Here is a 17,700-nt window from a genome sequence, read left to right as displayed (position 1 = left end):
GATGTTAGGAGGCGGAAAGACAAATAAAGTAAGGGAGGGGGGAAGAGTCAGGAGCGAATGCTGGTTCAAAATTAGGAACAAGGTTTGGTGGGTTACAGGTGACATCAGCAGAGCAACGGGCCACTTCGTCGAGAGAAGCAGGGAGATAGGAAGGCGAATTTTGTGCTGTGGTAATCGAAAAGTAAATAAAGTTGAAAATTGCAGCGGAGGGGATGGCTTTGCAAGGTAGCTTAGGCTAATTAAAATGAGGAGGCTAGGAGAAAGAAAAAGTTTACGTTAAGCCAGGGTAGAGCTGGTCCCAAGAAAGGGGGGGGGGGGGGGGGGGGGGAAGGGCTCACCCCATGGCTGGGTCAGCCAGCACTCAAGTCCCCGGGCCCTCCCCGGGACCCCCCTCCCAGGGTGGGAGAAGGAACAAGTGGTAGTAAGTTCCGGTGAAAGCGGGCCGGAGGCAGAACCCGATTTGCGACATTGCCCAGACCCTGTCCAGGAGAGCCCCTATCGCCCCCCGTACTTGACGATCTGTCGGGGACCACCCCCAGCCCTCAGAGAGCAACTCGGATCCCCCCAGTAGGGATCCCAGGCAGGCAGTGCACAGCGGACAGGTCTGGTAGGGGAGAGCTGGCAGCGCGCACACAATGCAGATAGCAGAGCGACGAGTTGCCACCGCGTGGAGAGATGACCGCAGTCACAGGAAGGACACGAGGCCTGCCGGCATGATCACGCAACAGAGGGAGAAGGGCAGACAGGCAAGCTGTCCCAGATTGCGAAGAGCGGGATTTGCGGCAAACAGAGGCAGCGCGACTGGAGATGGCCGAGGACACCGGAGAGCACGTGGAGCGGCAGCCATGGGAGGACCGGAGGCGCAGGCATGCGGAAGTCACGAGCACGAGCAGGCATGCGGTGAGTGCAGCCGCATGCGACAGGAAAGGGAGGGGATATGGCGAGGCAATAGGGACATCGGATATGGGAGGGAGAGGGAAGATCATAAGGTGGGAATGCAGCAAGGATTTGGGGGTTGGCGGGAATGGAGTACAAGTTCTCAAAAGGAGGACAGAGAAGGGGATTGGGGAAGAGACCGGCAGCCATGACGAGAGCGTGGGAGTGCACATATAGTATCAAGAGTAGAAAGAGGACCTTTTAAGGAAACGGAGAAGTCGGGGCAACAAGTTGCTGGCAGAGCAGGTACTGGGGCTAGTGTGTTCTTCTATTACAGATATAGAGGGAGAAGCGAGACCGGGCACATCATACACTGAAGAGCGATGGGTGAAGGACCCGCTTTATCCCAGCGTGCTCGGACGAGCTGATAGTCCGAGGGGAGAGGCAGCTAAGTCTTGCATCTGGGGAGCGGAGGAAGGTAACGAGCAAAAAGGGGTGCAAGAGCATATGGTTAGAGCTAAGTCCAAGAAGCGCAGGCATGTCAGTAGTTCCAGTGATATAGACAGTAGTTCGTCAGACACATCTTCTTCGACATCCAGTGCAGGCAGGCGGGAGAGAGGAGGATTGGGGCCAGCGCAAGATATGGGGCACCCAGCATTGGCTTCTTTGACCGAGCTTTGGGAAGGAGTGCCAGGTAAGATACGTAAGTGAATAAAGAAACGTAAGTACATTAACATTTTCAGCTTGGTGGAAGGCAGAAGAGGAGGGGTAATGGAAGCAAGAAAAAGAAAGGGGCCGAGACTGGTGTCCGGGTGCCAAAAAACCTATTAAATTGGATGAGAGGTTTTTTTGCGCTTAGCCAGTGTGGTGGGCCATTACCGGCCAGAGCAGCACGGGGCCTTACTGGCATACTACAATAGTATCTTGGGGGCATTCAGGGATTATGAAGGATGGGAGTAGCTTAATTATGATGAGCGATTCAGAGAAAAGATGGCAAGTAACAGGTTCATGTCTTGAGGAACTCAGGACATTAATCTCTGGCTCACGCAGATGACTAACAAAAGTGCTAAGCTATCAAAGGCTAGCACTGGACGGTTTGGGGGCAAGGGGGATACACAGAGCGGGTGGGGAGATACTGTGGGAGGAGATGCAACAATTCGGGCAGGAGGGATGGTAGGAAAAGAAAGCAAAGTGGTTCCACCAAAAGGTGATGTATGTTGGCGTTTCAATTGAGCTACCTGTTTATTCCCAGAATGCAAGTTCCGGCATGCGTGCTCCAATTGCAATGGGGCACACCCCAGTGCTAAGTGCGCACAGACAGGTGTTAAGACAGCGATGAAAACCGTCAAACAACAGTGAAGGGAGATGATTCCAAAGAGGGACAGGTACAAACCAAGGGTGGGGGGGCGAACAGAAAATGGAGGGTAATAATAAAAAAAAAAACCAACAAAAAGAAATAAATACATAAACAAATAAATAACAAGAAATATAATAAAAAGAATAAATATTGTATGAATAAAAACATCGAAATTCATAAAATACAATAAGGCATAAAAGGGTAGGGAGGCATGAAGATGGAGGAGAGGAAGAATTTGTAGAAAGTCATATGATTTTCTTCGTCAGATGTCACGTTCGTAGGAAGAAGTGCGGTGAAGGATTCTTGGCCAGATGACACACAAGCCGAAGAATGGGAACTCATTTGAGACTTCGTAGCCCCAAGTACTTGGACGTCGTACTCCAAAGGATATGCTGTAGTGGCTAATTTTCTGGGAACTAGGGGTTGGGGAGATGGGTTTGTTAGGGAGCAATGGCTAGTCGACTTTGTGCTATGGGCTAAGGCGGGTGGATGGTCGGTGGCCACGACCCGGTTGCATTTAGTTGGGTTTTCTTTCTTTCAAAAGTTACACGGTTGGGGTAACCCGCCGAGCAGTTTCCCTTGCGTAAAGTTTTGGGGGGATGGCAAAAACAGTTTGGTATGCGGAGAGATAAACGATTGCCTATTCGGTATCATGACGTGATAAGATTCACTGAGCGGTTACCGCAGGTTTGCTGGTCTACATATGAGGCGGTTTTATTCAGCGTGGTGTTTTCATGGGCGTTCTTTGGTGCTTTGCGAGTCAGTGAATTGGTCGCCCAGTCAGGGATGGATAAGGGCTCCCCGGGGATCAGGAATGATTGCGTTGACATTAGGGAACAGGAGATGTCGATCTTCCTACCAAGATCCAAGACATATCAGAAGGGCAAAGGTACTACCATAAAGTTATTGCCGACGGCGAGTGTCACTATTTGCCCAGTGCGCTCCGCCTGGAGGTATTTGCGGTTAAGACCAGCGATCGGGGGGGGGGGGGGGGGGGGTCCTTTTTAATGCATGAGAACGGTTCGGCATTGACCAAGTATCAATTTGCTCAGATGCTCAGAATGGTGATCGCAGCAGACAGGAGGGATGCGAATAGATATAGTTCTCATTCCTTCAGGATCGGGGCAGCGACGTCGGCGGCCGAGGCTGGATTATCCGATGTGGGGATCAAAAGTATAGGTCGGTGGAAATCGAAGGTTTTCAGGGATTATATTAGATCAGATGCATAAAAAAAAAAAGAAGAAGAAGAAGAACAAGGAGCAAAGAGAGTCGGTATACACGGGTGGGGAGGGGAAGGGAGGATATAGGATATGGATACTAATGCATTATTTCTTTTGCAGAAGCTGGGGGGGGGGGGGCGGAGGAGAGGTCACAAATGTGCCTGGATCGTGGGCCATTCATATATCCAACGAGCGCAAAGACGTGCCATGAAAGGACCGTATGGGGAACATTTGGAGCTGGAACGCCTCGGGTGGCAATTAGCTTGGTTCAGTCGCAGAGGCATGGAATGGGACGAGCTGTTGCCTTTCCTAAGCGAGCGAATGGACATGTGGGGTGTTCCGGACGTACTAATTGTTCATTTAGGGGGAAATGATGTCGGAAGAAAGACGTGCAGAAATTTACTGACATGCATTAAAAAAGACTTAGCACAAATTTGGGCGAGGTGGCCATCAGTTAGGTTGGGGTGGTCCGACATTATTATTCGCTTGCGAAATGCTGAGGAGATGGTTTGGAAGAGTGGTGTCAAAAAGATAAACAGGCAGATGGGGAGGTGGATGGAGTGGGAGGGGGGATTCTGGATCAGGCATACCTGGGCGTGGAATGGAGAAGCAGGTCTCTTTAGTGGAGATGGGGTCCATTTATCCAACATCGGAATGGATCTCTTTAACCATACCATTCAAGAAGGATTAGAGAAGGAGATAAGCAGTAGAGGTTAGATGGCCGCAGTGGGGGAAACAAGTTGTAAATGACTTGTTTTGTGGCGGATAACCCGAGCCCAGCGTTGTTGTTAAAAGGGAATGGGGGGCGGGGTTGGAGGAGGGGGTTAAGGCCCTGCGTAGCTGGGGGGGCTGCTACGTGGGAAGACCGGCGAACCGTGGGGCTAAGGTTCACGGTGCAAGCTTGCTCACGCTGGCACGAGGCGGAGCAGGTGGGAAAGGGGAGAGGGTCGGATTAAGGGGGGGGGGGGTGGTTCTTATCGAATATTTGTAAGGGCTCAGGTTCTGGTTGAAATAAACTGTGGCCAATTTTAAATGCCGATCAAGAGTTGAGTTTTATGTTGGGGATGCGGGGGGGGGGGGGGGGGGGGGGGGGAATGGGAACTGATGATGCGAGCGCAAGGTCTTTCCTCCATCTGTTACCACCGCCGTGCTGGTTTACAGCATGGCGGTGGTAACAGAGGGAAAGCGCGCGAGGCTCAGCAGCAGGAACGGGGGAGGGGAAGTGTAGATGTTAGGAAGCAGGAAGACAAATAAAGTAAAGTAATGGGAGGGGGGAGAGTTAGGAGTGAATGCTGGTTCAAATTAGGAACAGGGATTGGTGGGTTACAGGTGACGTCAGCAGAGCAACGGGCCAGTTCGTCGAGAGAAGCAGGGAGGTAGGAAGGAGAATTTTGCCCACCCTCCCGGCCTTGATTCATGTTATCGTTTTGTATATTGTCGCAGTGTTGGTGGATAACCCGAGCCCAGCGTTATTGTTGTTAAAAGGGGAATTGGGGGCAGGGTTGGAGGAGGGGGTTAAGGCCCTGCGTAGCTGGGGGGGGCTGCTATGTGGGAAGACCGGCGAACCGTGGGGCTAAGGTTCATGGTGCAAGTTTGCTCACGCTGGCACGAGGCAGAGCAGGTGGGAAAGGGGGAAGGGTATCTCCACCATTGGGGTTTAAGACGGTGGAGGCCAGGGGAGGAGTTGGAGGAAGGGGGGGGGGGGAAAATCGGATTAAGGGGGGGTTCTTATCCAATATTTGTAAGGGCTCGGGTTCTGGTTGAAATAAACTGCAGCCAATTTTAAATGCCAATCAAGAGTTGAGTTTTATGTTGGGGATGCGGGGGGGATGGGAACTGATGATGCGAGCACAAGGTCTTTCCTCCATCTGTTATCTTTTTATTGAGTAAAAAAAAAAAAACCCCCTAACAAAAATAAAAAATGTCTACTTAAAAAACACAGTCTTCCTCCTCCACAGGAAAAAAAAAAGAAATGTTTGACACAGATGTAAAGTGAATGATCTTTCACACCCTCCCTCTGGACAAAGGAAATTAGGAACCTTGAGTACAGGACCTGATGAGAGCTGGCTAGTGGCAAGGTGCAACAGGCACAGGAGTTGGACACCCAAAGCCACTTCACCCCTGTATGGCCCTATATATATATTTTTTTATTTATTTATTTATATATTTTTGTAAAGATTAAAACAAATTTTAAAGAGGGGTGGTTCCTTCTTAAGGTAAATGAGCAAGACAGAACTATAGCCGGCCAGCCAGGATCATCCCTCAAGAAGTGAATCTTTCTACAAGAGTATGTTTCTATTCCAACCCTCACCTGACATAATTCCCTTCTTCAATCTCTAACCCAAAACCTCAAATACTGGTGAAGGGAGGTAGAAGCACCCAATGTGGGCAGCAAAACACCAAGGACATGCTCCCAGAACAAACAGCGGCAGGATCGGAAAAGGGTACTGGAGTATTATTAGTCTTCCCTGCATTTCCTTCCCTCTGTTCAGGACTCAAAATGAGGAAGGTAGACATAGCACCCTTTCCGCCAGTCTTTCAGCATCTCCTGCTGTGATGTCACTTCATGAAAGGAAGAGTGTAGAGCTCATGCACAAGGGTGCATTAAGACACAGGGCTGTTTGGTACTGCTAAGCTATTAAAGCAGCTCACATTGTTCGTTCCTACAAGAGGATGCAGTCTGAAGTTGTGAGCATAGGAGATGAGGGGTATACACAGATCCTCATCCCCATTCACCCGGCCCCAGTCTCTCTGTTAGGCTATTAGAGCATCTTCTGCTGTCTCTTCAGGAAAGAGTACAGCATGAGGTCTCAGCACAGTGAAAGGAGAGGTGCACACAGACAACCCCCCTTCCTGCAGAGTCTCTCACTGTTAGGCCATTAGAGGGTCTTGCGCTGTCTCTTCAAGAAAGAAAGGGTATAGTCCCTCGGGGATGAGACTTTCTGTTTTTTCATCTGAACTTGGGACTGAGCCGTGAGCTGCAATTTGATAGCACTAGAGTTGATTTTTGCTGCTACTAATAGTTCCTTCATACCCTTCATCTTCTCACTCTGGAAGGTCAGCACAGGCCCCTCCTGCAGGGCCGGGGCTGTTGCAGGGCCCTCTTCCTCCTCCCGCTCGGGGCGTGGGCCAGCACTGGACCGGCGCCTTTCCAGCCCTGGCTTCTTGGGTGGGGGTGGCTCCTCAGGCTTGGATTCACGCCGGGGACCCCGGCGGCGACCCTCCCGAGGGTCCTCGCTGGACTGTTCCTCATCTTCATTAGATTCTGCATCGCGACTGACAAGCGTCACCTTCTGACGGACCTATAAAGATGAGGCGTGAAGACTAGAAGTGACTAAGACATTGCACATAGAATCTCCCTTTCCCACCCTGGTCTACAATGGGCCTCAAAGGCACTGTGATATACTGTATGTACATCCCCTCGACCATAGTATCAAGGCTCTGCCTCATGAGAATTTATTTCAACCTTGAATATCAAAACGTTGCCCCATTTAAACTCCAGCTTCAAGAATCAAGACAATGCACCAGGCAAACCCAGCCCACTCAAAAGCTATCAAGTAAACCCCTTTCTCCCCAAAACTGAAAGAAGCCAGGAAAACAGCTTACCCCACTTAAAGAGGCTGGCAAGCTCCCCTGCAACTCATCAAATTGACTAGGCAAACAATCCCCTCCACCTACTCATCAGAAAACAGGCAAGCTGTTTCTCCCCCTCGCCAGAAAAAATCCTCATGAAAGGCAGCAGGGAAACAACCTCCTTCATAATACATTAAAGAGCCTGAGCAAACACCCTCCCAAACTCATAAAATGTGCCTAACAGTCCACCTTCCCCTCTCCCTCCCTAAAATACTCAATGGCACCAGGCTAACATCCCAATGAACTCAAAGGGCTGGACAAACACCCCCAACATGTACTCAAAGTCACCGTGCCATGCCAGACTCACCTGCCCATCAAACCTGCCCAGGGATTGGACAAGGAATGTGGCCCATCCAACATGCAGGACTGGTGTCAGACTGCCTTCCTCCCACTTACAGATCCCATCATAGAAACGCAGCAAGTGTGCAAAGCACTCAGGGTCCTGCAGAGCAGAGCTAGTCATCTGCACCGGTGAAGAGAGAAGGAGGAAGAACAGAGATGAATCAGAACCAGCCTAGCACAAAACTAGGGAGGAGGGGCCGGAGATGTCCTACCTCTCCCTTCTCCCCATCAGTGGACTCCGCCAAGTTCCCCGTCTCCTTCAACAAGTTGGGCAGCATGTCGTTAGCGATATCAAAGAAATCCTTGTAAATCTCCTCATCCTCCCGGCAGTAGTTGTAACTATGAGTAGAGGACAAGCTTAAGTTAAAGGTCATAGGTGCTGCATAAAGGAGACCTGCCACCTGTATGTGCTGTGTAAAGGAGACTTGCCTTCTACTTGGGCTGTGATCACATTTACAGAAGTAACAGAAAAAACCTTGCAATCATACTAAAACTATTTTCTTGTTTAATTTTTGTCTTTGATGTGGATGCTCCAGGTAGGCTGGGTAGTGTGAGGGAAACCATCATGGATGAAATGGAGAAATTACTTACCTGATAATTTTGTTTTCCTTAGTGTAGACAGATGGACTCAGGATCAATGGGTTGTGCTCCCCTGCTAGCAGATGGGAGTTGGAGTCAGGTTTCAAAGCTGATGTCACCCTAGATATACCCCTGCAGTGACCTCAGCCATTCAGTATTCTCTTCAAAAGCCACTGTGGACATGCTATCAAAAACACTTGATAAAAAAAACTTGATTAAAAATGGATAACCGTAACTGTACTCAACCAAAAAAACACTAAACCCCAATAAGATTATAGATGCCCTGATCTAGGGACTGGATGACGACTTACCCGTAATCTCTTGGAATCGATATCCACTCCACAGGCGAATCCTTGGCACCGTTCTTGGGCAGCCATGGGCAGGAGGCTGAGTCCATCTGTCTACACTAAGGAAAACAAAATTATCAGGTAAGTAATTTCTCCATTTCCTAGCGTGTAGCCAGATGGACTTAGAACCAATCGGATGTACAAAAGCTATTCCCAATCAAGGCGGGAGGCTGCCAGCAGTCCGGTTAATACTGCCCTTGCAAAGGCTGCGTCTTCTCAGGCCTAAACGTCCAGGCGATAGAACCTGGAGAAGGTATGCAAGGAGGACCCTGTTGACCCTTGGCAGATAGCGACAGGAGACAGCAGTCTAGCTTCTGCCCATGAGACTGCCTGAGCCATGGTGGAATGAGCATTAACGTGAGAAGGTAATGGCTTTCCTGCCATAGGCTCCTGTGACCACCTCCTTAATCCAGCGAGCTATGGTAGCCCGTGAAGCTGGATCGTCCTGCTTCCTTCCACCGTGAAGGACAAATAGGCGGTCCGTCTTTCAGACCAGGTTCTGAAACTTCCATATACTGCACCAAAAGTCTACAGACATTCAAATGACTGAGGCGGTATTCCTCCACGTCTTTGTGCTTATCTAGGGAAGGCAATGAAATGGGCTGATTCAAATGAAACTCTGAGACTATCTTGGGCAAGACGGATGGAACGGTACGAAGCTGTAATGCTCCTGGAGTCATCCGGAGGAATGGTTCCTGACACGACAATGCCTGCAGTTCAGAGATGCAACGCACCAAGCATATAACCTCCAGGAACACCTTTTTCAAGGTTAATAAACGCAAGGAAAGACCATGCAGTAGCCAAAAGGCAGGCCCTGCCAAAAATTCCAATACTATATTAAGGTTCCACAAAGGCACCAGCTACTGTAGGTGTGGCCGAAAGTGCTTCAGCCCTTTAGAAAACAGGCCATGTCTGGATGAGCCAACAGGGAAGTTCCATTCACCTTGCCCTGAAACAGGAGAGAGCTGCTACCTGCACCTTCAAGGAGTTAAGGGCCAAACCTTTATTCAAGCTGTCCTGCAAAAATTCCAGAATAAATGGGATTTTGACCGCCCAAGGTGGGACACTGCATTCCTCACACCAGGCCTCAAAATATTCTCCAGACCTTCACATATGCTAGGGATGAAGAGGACTTCCAAGTGCGGAGTAAAATGGCTTTTACCACCACAGAATATCCTCGCTTCATCAGGCGAGCCCTCTCAAGGGCCAATGCGAAGGTTCCCTGATTCTTCAGTGGCAGAAGAGATCTGTGGTCCCTGGGGATCGACGCTCTTGTTCAGATCAGACCTGGCTAGAAGACGAGTTGCTATATGCCTTCCCTCCATAGCCCCTGCTGGGCAGGATCATTCACAAAATCGATCACCACTGGGAATTAGTCCTACTAATAGCTCCAGATTGGCCCTGGTGGAGATCCCCCTGTGCCTCCCACCGCCCAGGGACCTGCTACAGCAGGGACCGGTCCCTCATGAGGATATGAGTCGATTCTGTCTTATGATCCTCATGAGGGACCGGTCCCTGCTGTAGCAGGTCCCTGTGCGATGGAAGGCACAGGGGGGGGGGGGGGGGGGTCTCCACCAGGGCCAATCTGGAGCTATTAGTAGGACTAATTCCCAGTGGTGATCGATTTTGTGAATGATCCTGCCCAGCAGGGGCTATGGAGGGAAGGCATATAGCAACTCGTCTTCTAGCCAGGTCTGATCTGAACAAGAGCGTCGATCCCCAGGGACCACAGATCTCTTCTGTCACTGAAGAATCAGGGAACCTTCGCACTGTGAGATGTGGCCAGCAGGTCAATGGACGGGAGGCCCCAGCCATTAATATCCACTCTCCTGGATCTGGACTCTCCCTGCTTAGAAAGTCTGCTCCAACATTGTCTTTTCCTGTGATGTGAGGCTGAAATCATCTGTAGATGTATTTCCGCCCATTTCATAAGGATGTCTATCTCCTGAGACACCTGCTAGCTCTTGATTCCTCCATGGCAGTTGATGTAGGCTACCATCATTGCATTGTCTGTTATTATGCGGACAGCTTGATCCTGGAGTCTGTGGCTGAATTGCAAGCACACCAGCCTTACTGCCCAGACTTCCAGGCGATTGATGTTCCAGAGGATCTCTTCCTCCATCCAACATCCTTGGGCCGTGAGTTCCTGACAGTGAGCTCCCCAGCCTCAGAGACTCGTGTCCGTTGTAGGAACCAGCCAGTTCGGGGAGGACATGGACACCCCCCTGCTCAGATGAGCCTCCTGCAACCACCACTTGGGGTGAGAGCAAACACCCATCGGAAAATGGAGCCAAAAAAAATAGTCTTGAGACTGCAGGTTCCAATGTGACAGCAGCGAGCGTTGACTAGGTTGCATGTGTGCTCTTGCCCACTGCAGTACTTCCAAGGTTGCCGCCATCAAACCAAGAATTTGGAAATACCTCCACACCATCGGGCGTATTGTGTTCATCAACTGATGCACCTGAGACATTAACTTCCATATCTGTGTGGTCAGAAGGAAGTCCTTGCCCTGCCTGGTATCAAACCATACTCCCAGATACTCCCACAACTGGGAAGGCTTGAGACTGCTCTTGTCCAGGTTTACTACCCAACCGAGTTCCTGAAGCAAGGAGGTCACCCTGTTGGTCACCCAAAGGCTTTCTTCCATTGACTTGGCCCAAATCAACCAGTCATCCAAGTATGGGTGTACCGGGATTCCTTCTCTTCTCTAAACTGCCATGACCACCATAATCTTGGAAAATGTTCTTGGGATGGCGGCTAGGCCAAAGGGCAGTGCCCGCAACTGATAATGGCGACCCAGTAAGACAAAGCGTAGGAAGCGTTTGTGTTCTTGATGGATTGGAATATGTAGGTAGGCCTCAGATAGGTCCAGGGAAGTTAGGAACTCCGTCAGTTGTACGGCCATTATCACAGAGCATAAGGTTTCCATGCAAAAATGACTCGCTTGTAGGTGATGCTTGACACTCTTGAGGTCCAGGATAGGGCTAAAGGAACCTTCCTTTTTGGGTATGATGAAATAGATGGAATAACGCCCCATATTTTCCTGGGATGTAAATACTGAGATTACAGCCCTCATCCTGAGAAGCCTTAAAAGAGTAATCACCACTGCCTGCTTTTTGTGCTGGGAGTGACAAGGAGACATCATGAATACATCCCGAGGAGTGCTGCGAAATTTCAGAACATATCCTTCTCATATGACTTCCAGTACCCACTTGTCTGAAGTGATCTTGACCCACCTTTGGTAAAAGAGAGAAACAGTCGACCCCCTATCTCCTCCTTCTGAAGATGGGTCGGTAAAATTTCATTGGGAGGTTTGGGACAATCCTGAACCCAAACCTGCCCCTCTCTTGGACTGTCACCTATGAAAGGCCAGAGTTCTTCCAAAGGGCTGAAACCTCTGAAATATAGAAACATAGAAATGACGGCAGAAGAAGACCAAACGGCCCATCTAGTCTGCCCAGCAAGCTACGCACTTTATCCATTTTTTTCCCCTTTTTTCTCTCCCACCTGTTACTATTGGCTTCCAGTACCCTCCAGCCCTAATTCCCCTCCACCCCACCACCAATTTAGAGAGCAGCGCCGTATCTGCATTCAAGTGAATGTCCAGCTCAATTAGGGGTAGCAACCGCTGTAACAAGCAGGCCACACCCTTACCCCATACTCTTACCCACCCCTGTTTTTATTTTTTTATTTTTTGAGATAGCAGCCCTCCATCCTTCCGCTCCGTGAAGGTGGAACACCAACTACTGGCCACTGGCATCCCGCTCCGTGAATGCCTCTGTGGCTACTGCCGCTCCGTGCAGTGTTTGAATGCCTCTGTGGCTACTGCCGCTCCGTGCAGTGTTTGAATGCCTCCTCTTTATTCACGCCCTCTAGACTTGATGGATCCACAGTGTTTATCCCATGCCCTTTTGAAGTCGTTCACAGTTTTAGACTTCACCACTTCCTCTGGAACGGCATTCCAGGCATCCACCACCCTTTCCGTGAAGAAATACTTCCTGACATTGGTTCTTAGTCTTCCTCCCTGGAGCCTTAGCTCGTGACCTCTGGTTCTGCTGATTTTTTTCCCGACGGAAAAGGTTTGTCGTTGTCTTTGGATCATTAAAGTTTTTCAAGATACTTGACAATCATGTCAAGATACTTGAGAGCCCCTGGACTAGCTCCTCATAGGCGAGGGGCACTGCAACTGCTTCCTCTTATCTTCCAGTAGCCTGGAGATTTGCCCCATTTACTGGCCAGTTTTTCCAATTCATTTCCGAATAGGAGTGATCCTTTAAAGGGCATCTTTGTAAAGTTGGCCTTGGAGGTTGCGTCAGCGGACCAATTCCCAGTGTGGACTTTGCTGCTCAAGCTGCTGAAATCAGCGGGTGCAGAAAGCAGAGTGCAGCAGTGATGGCCAAAGCCCTCTCCCCCCACAGCAGAGACCGTCTCGGTACTCAGCCAGTACCCGCTGAGCCCAGGTACGGTTTTTTTTTTGTTTGTTTTTTAAAAAGAGGAAGAAGATTTACCTTCAGAGTAGAGGGGTTTCGGTAAGACTTTCTCCGGGCTCCTTGCTCGACGCGTTGTACAGATATTGTTCCCGATCCCATTGGGGCATAGGGAAGTGGGCTTACGAGCGGGTTGAGCAGCCCCTCAGTGGGCTAGGCTTCGCTTTAAACTTGGTTGGCACACCGCATGGTAGGTTGTGCCAACACCATATTGTGTGCATCTTTGTGCATCTCATATTGCCTGCCATAGGACGTTAGCATGTGCAGTGCATCATTTTTGCGCATGTGCCACACACAACGTTGTACGCGTACTTCCATAGCTGTCTTCTGGCCGCTACCATTGAGGCAACTCCTCTGGCTGAAGTACTGACTAAATCCAGGCCCACATCTGCTAAAAAGGCGGTGGTGGGTTCCATAGCTGCTCTGGGGTTCACTCCCGAGTCATCCACCTCCTGAGCGAGAAGTAGGCACGAATGTGCTACCAGGGCACAAGAAGCAATCTGTAAGGTCATTGCTACTGCATCAAAGGTTTGTTTAAGGATAGTCTCCATCTATCGTGCGCATTTTCTTTTAAGGCCATTCCTCCCTCCACTGGGATAGTTGTTCGCTCAGAGACAGCGCAGACCAGTGCATCCACTTTAGGGAAACACAAACATTCTCTCACTGCTGGATCCAGCGGGTATAGAGCTTCTAACGCCCAGCCCCCTTTAAAATTTGCTTCTGGGGCATCCCATTCCAGGTCAATCAACTCCTGGATTGTTTCCAGTACTGGGAAGTAGCAAGAGAGTTTAAGCAAGGAATGGGATTCTTCTTTGATTCAGTCACAGATTCCACTCCAGGAACTCCGTGTTTCCAGGGTCTGGGAAACCAAGGCCAGCAATTCATCTCTATGAGAGAACCGTAAGATGATTCGAAAAGGTTCTAATCCCAGGGGAGTTCCCCTTCTTCTAAGGAATCTTGCTCGTCATCTGTGCTATCAGGGTCCCCACTAGGGATACCCTTGGTCAGGCGGAGTATGCCTCAAGGTCTGCCAAAAGGAATGGGAGGGGGAGAGGGGGCCGGCTGGGGTTCCATCTGGATAGGCACAAGCGAGGAAAGGAAAATTGGTTCTTACCTGCTAATTTTCGTTCCTGTAGTACCACAGATCAGTCCACTCCTGGGTTTTGCCTCCCCCCCCCCAGCAGGTGGAGTTAGAGAAAGTTTTACTGACACTGTCACTTAACTCAAGGTGCCACCTGCAATCCCTCAGTATTGAGCTGTACCCAAGCTCAAAAATCAAAACAAATACCAAAAACCAATTCACATCCCCTGAATGAGCAGTGGGAAGTGAACAAAAAAACTGGAACAGATAACAGCGTTCTGTGTAGGACTAACAAAACCTGTGCCATTCTTCAGAGTAATTACAAAACACAGTTTGAGTGGATTCTCCAAAATTCCCTTTCCTCGAGCGGGCGGGACTCTGGACTGATCTGTGGCACTACAGGAACGAAAATTAGCAAACAACAACAAATGTTCCTTTCCCTGTACATACCCAGATCAGTCTATACTCCTGGGATGTACCAAAACTTCCCTAGACAGGGTGGGACTGTGAGAGTCCTGCTCGAAGTACACTTTCACCAAAGCCCATGGCTTCCGGAGCCTGGACAACCAAACGGTAGTGCCTGGTGAAAGTGTGTAATGATTTCTAAGTAGCTGCCCTGCAGATCTCTTGCGGCGAAACCTTCTGGCACTCAGCCCAGGAGGCTGCCTGGGTACAGGCAGAATTTGCTCTTAACCCCTCCGGGATAGGACGACCCTGACAGATATATGCAGAGTTAATAGCCTCTTGACGCTTTATGCCACTTTTCTGCACCGCTCCAAAGCACAAAAAGATGATCCGACAGGCAGAAACTCTCTTGCTTGCGGCACCAAAAGATCCACTGCTGGAAAGGTTGGGAGCCCCACCGACTGATTTAAGTGGAATGGTGATACTACTTTCGGCAGAAAGGAAGGAACCGTTCTCAAGGAAACACCAGACGCTGAGATTCTCAAAAAGAGCTCCCTACAGGACAAGGCCTGAAGTTCCGAGATCCGTCGAGCCGATCCAATCGCCACTAAGAAAACCACCTTCAAATTGAGATCCTTCATCATCGCCAGTCTCAGAGGTTCGAATGGGGCTGCAAGCAAGCTCTTAAGGACTACGTTAAGGTTCCAGAGGGGACAAGGCTTCCAAACCCAAGGATGCAAATGTTTTGCTCCTTGGAGAAAACGCACCACATCTGGATGGGCAGCTAAGATAGAGCCCCGAACCTTGCCTCGAAGACAGCCAAGGGCCGCCATCTGAACTCGGAGGGAATTGAAGGATACACCCTTTACCAAACCGTTCTGCAGAAAAGCGAGAATATGAACCACTGAGGCTCGCAAAGGATCTACTCCTTGCTCTGTGCACCAGGTCTCAAACACTCTCCATACCCTCGCATAAGCTAAGGAGGTGGAAGTTTTCCTGGACTGTAAGAGAGTAGCGATAACCCCTTACGAGTAACCTTTGCCTCTCAAACACTGCCTCTCAAAAGCCAAGCCGCTAGACAAAAGCAAGCTGCCTGATCTGAAAATATGAGGCGTTTATGCAAAAGATTCGGAAGCTGAGCTAGCCATACCAGAGCATCCACTGCTATGTTAAGTCTACAAACCAAGGACGCCTCGGCCAGTCTGGCGCCACAAGAATCACATTGCCTGGATGATCCTCTATGCATCGTAAGACCATGCCCACCAGCGGCCAAGGCAGAAACACATTCAGCAGAACATCTTTCGGCCAAGGTAGAACTAAGGCATCTACTCCCTCTACTCCTCATTCTCTCCTTCGACTGAAGAACCATGGGGCCTTGGCATTTCGGTAAGTCACAATTAGATCCATGCACAGCATGCCCCACCTGTGTCTGATAAGGGGCAACGCCTCTTCTGACAGCTCCCACTCTCCAGGGTCAAGCTGCTGACAGCTCACAAAATATGCTTGCACGTTGTCCGGCACGGACAACGTGCAAGCATATTTTGTGTGAGAGGCTGCTAACAGCGCTGCTAACAGCTGCTAACAGCTGCTAACAGCGCCAGATGCTGTTAACAGCTGCTAACAGCTGCTAACAGCGCCAGATGCTGTTCTGCCCAGCTGATTAGCTCCCAGGCTTCCTGAGCCACTGCTCAACTCTTGGTGCCACCCTGTCAATTTATATAGGCCACTGTTGTCGCATTGTCTAATAACACCCTTACCAGCTTTCTCCTCACCAGGGCAGAAATGCCTGTTGGGCCAAACGTACCGCCCTCTTCTCTAAGCAATTGATGAACCATAGAGATTCCTCCATTGACCACTGGCCCTGAATGGACTGGTTCTGACATAGCGCTCCCCATCCGGAGAGACTGGCGTCAGTGGTGATGATCGTCCAGTCCGGGATATTGAAGTCCACTCCTCGTCTCAAATTCTCTGGAAGGAGCCACCACGAGAGGCTGGGACCTAACAACCTCCGTAAGCAGGAGTGGCAACTGAAACTACTCGGACACCAGGTCCCAGTGGGATAGTAAGGCTGTCTGCAGTGGTCTCATATGAGCAAACGCCCATGGAACCAACTCCAAAGTGGAAGTCATAGACCCGAGAACTTGTAAGTAATCCCAGACTCTGGGCACTCGCTTCTCCAACAATCTGTGGACCTGAGCTTGCAACTTGGAAATCTGCTCTTCAGTGAGGAAGACCTTCCCCACCTTGGTATCAAAACGTACCCCCAGGAATTTCAGAGTCTGGGAAGGGAAAAGGTGACTTTTGGACAAATTGATTATCCACCCCAAGGACCATAGTCATCTGAAGACCAAATCCACTGCCTCCTGGCAAAGAAATTCTGACTTTGCCCCAATCAACCAGTCATCCAGATAGGGGTGAACTAAGATCCCGGTCCTTCCTGACAGCTGCAGCCACCATGACCATCACTTGGTGAAGGTCCTTGGGGCCATCGCCAGCCGAAAGGGCAGAGCACAAAACTGAAAATGTTCCCCTAGAACCACGAATCTCAGGTATCTTTGAGGGTCTGGCTGGATATGCCTGTGTGTAAGTAGGCTTCGGTCAAATCCAGAGACGCCAAGAATTCTCCTTTATGCACAGAGGCAATCACTGAGCGCAGAGTCTCCATTCGAAAATGAGGAACCTTCAGAGCCACGTTCACCTCTTTCTTGAGAACTATGAAATAAATGGAATATTGGCCTGTCCTGCACGCCTCCAATGGGATAGGAACAATGGCTCCCAGCCCACATAAGTGCACGGGGAGACCAGGAACAAATCTCTGAGCATCCAAGCAAATTCTAAAGCTTAAGCTTGTTTTATCACACTTAAGACCCACTGGTCTCACGTGATTCTAGCCCACTCCTCGTAAGAACAGAGCCAACCGGCCCCCTATGACTGGCACTGAAGAGTGGATCAGTCTGGCATCATTGGGTGGACTTGGCCCCACCACCTCCCTGGGAAGAACTCTCTTCCAGGCCTCTTTCCTTGAAAGGACTGGTTCCAGGATGGCTGCCTTTCCGAGGACTGGCGCTGAGAGTTTCCTGCCCTCTGTTAGGCCGAAATCGCCTATTTCCTCTAAAACAGGAACATGAGGGAAAGGAGTCTTTTGGCTTCAGCTTATCTTCAGGAAGTTTATGAATCTTGTTCTCCCCGAGAAGCTTTATTATCTCTTCAAGTCTCAACCAAAGAGGAATTTCTCCTTGAAAGGCAAGGCTCCTGAGACTTGGATGAGACATCGTCCGACCAATTTCTCAACCTGAGGAGCCTGCGGGCCAAAACCGCATCATTGTCCTGGAGGATGTCCTGAGCAGATCATACAATGCATCAGCGCCATAGG

The 17,700-nt window shown here is 49.9% G+C and overlaps 1 protein-coding gene across 3 annotated transcripts in view; it reads right to left on the bottom strand.

Annotated features, from left to right (window-relative positions):
* Positions 1–4,550: 4,550 nt before the first annotated feature.
* Positions 4,551–17,700, bottom strand: part of MEN1 (menin 1) — a 34,858-nt gene continuing 21,708 nt past the window's right edge. For all 3 annotated transcript variants that reach the window (XM_029612500.1, XM_029612502.1, XM_029612501.1), the window contains exons 8-10: positions 7,641–7,767; positions 7,394–7,549; positions 4,551–6,755 (exon numbers count right to left, since the gene is read on the bottom strand). In XM_029612500.1, coding sequence (XP_029468360.1) covers positions 6,333–6,755; positions 7,394–7,549; positions 7,641–7,767 — 706 coding nt within the window. In that variant the 3' untranslated portion in view covers positions 4,551–6,332. The remainder of the gene's footprint in view (positions 6,756–7,393; positions 7,550–7,640; positions 7,768–17,700) is intronic.

This window comes from Rhinatrema bivittatum, chromosome 8 (genome assembly GCF_901001135.1).
Source record: "Rhinatrema bivittatum chromosome 8, aRhiBiv1.1, whole genome shotgun sequence".
Taxonomy (NCBI): Eukaryota; Metazoa; Chordata; class Amphibia; order Gymnophiona; family Rhinatrematidae; genus Rhinatrema; species Rhinatrema bivittatum.
The sequence above is the reverse complement of the archived record's forward strand: the minus strand, read 5'-3'. Positions and strand labels throughout refer to the sequence as shown.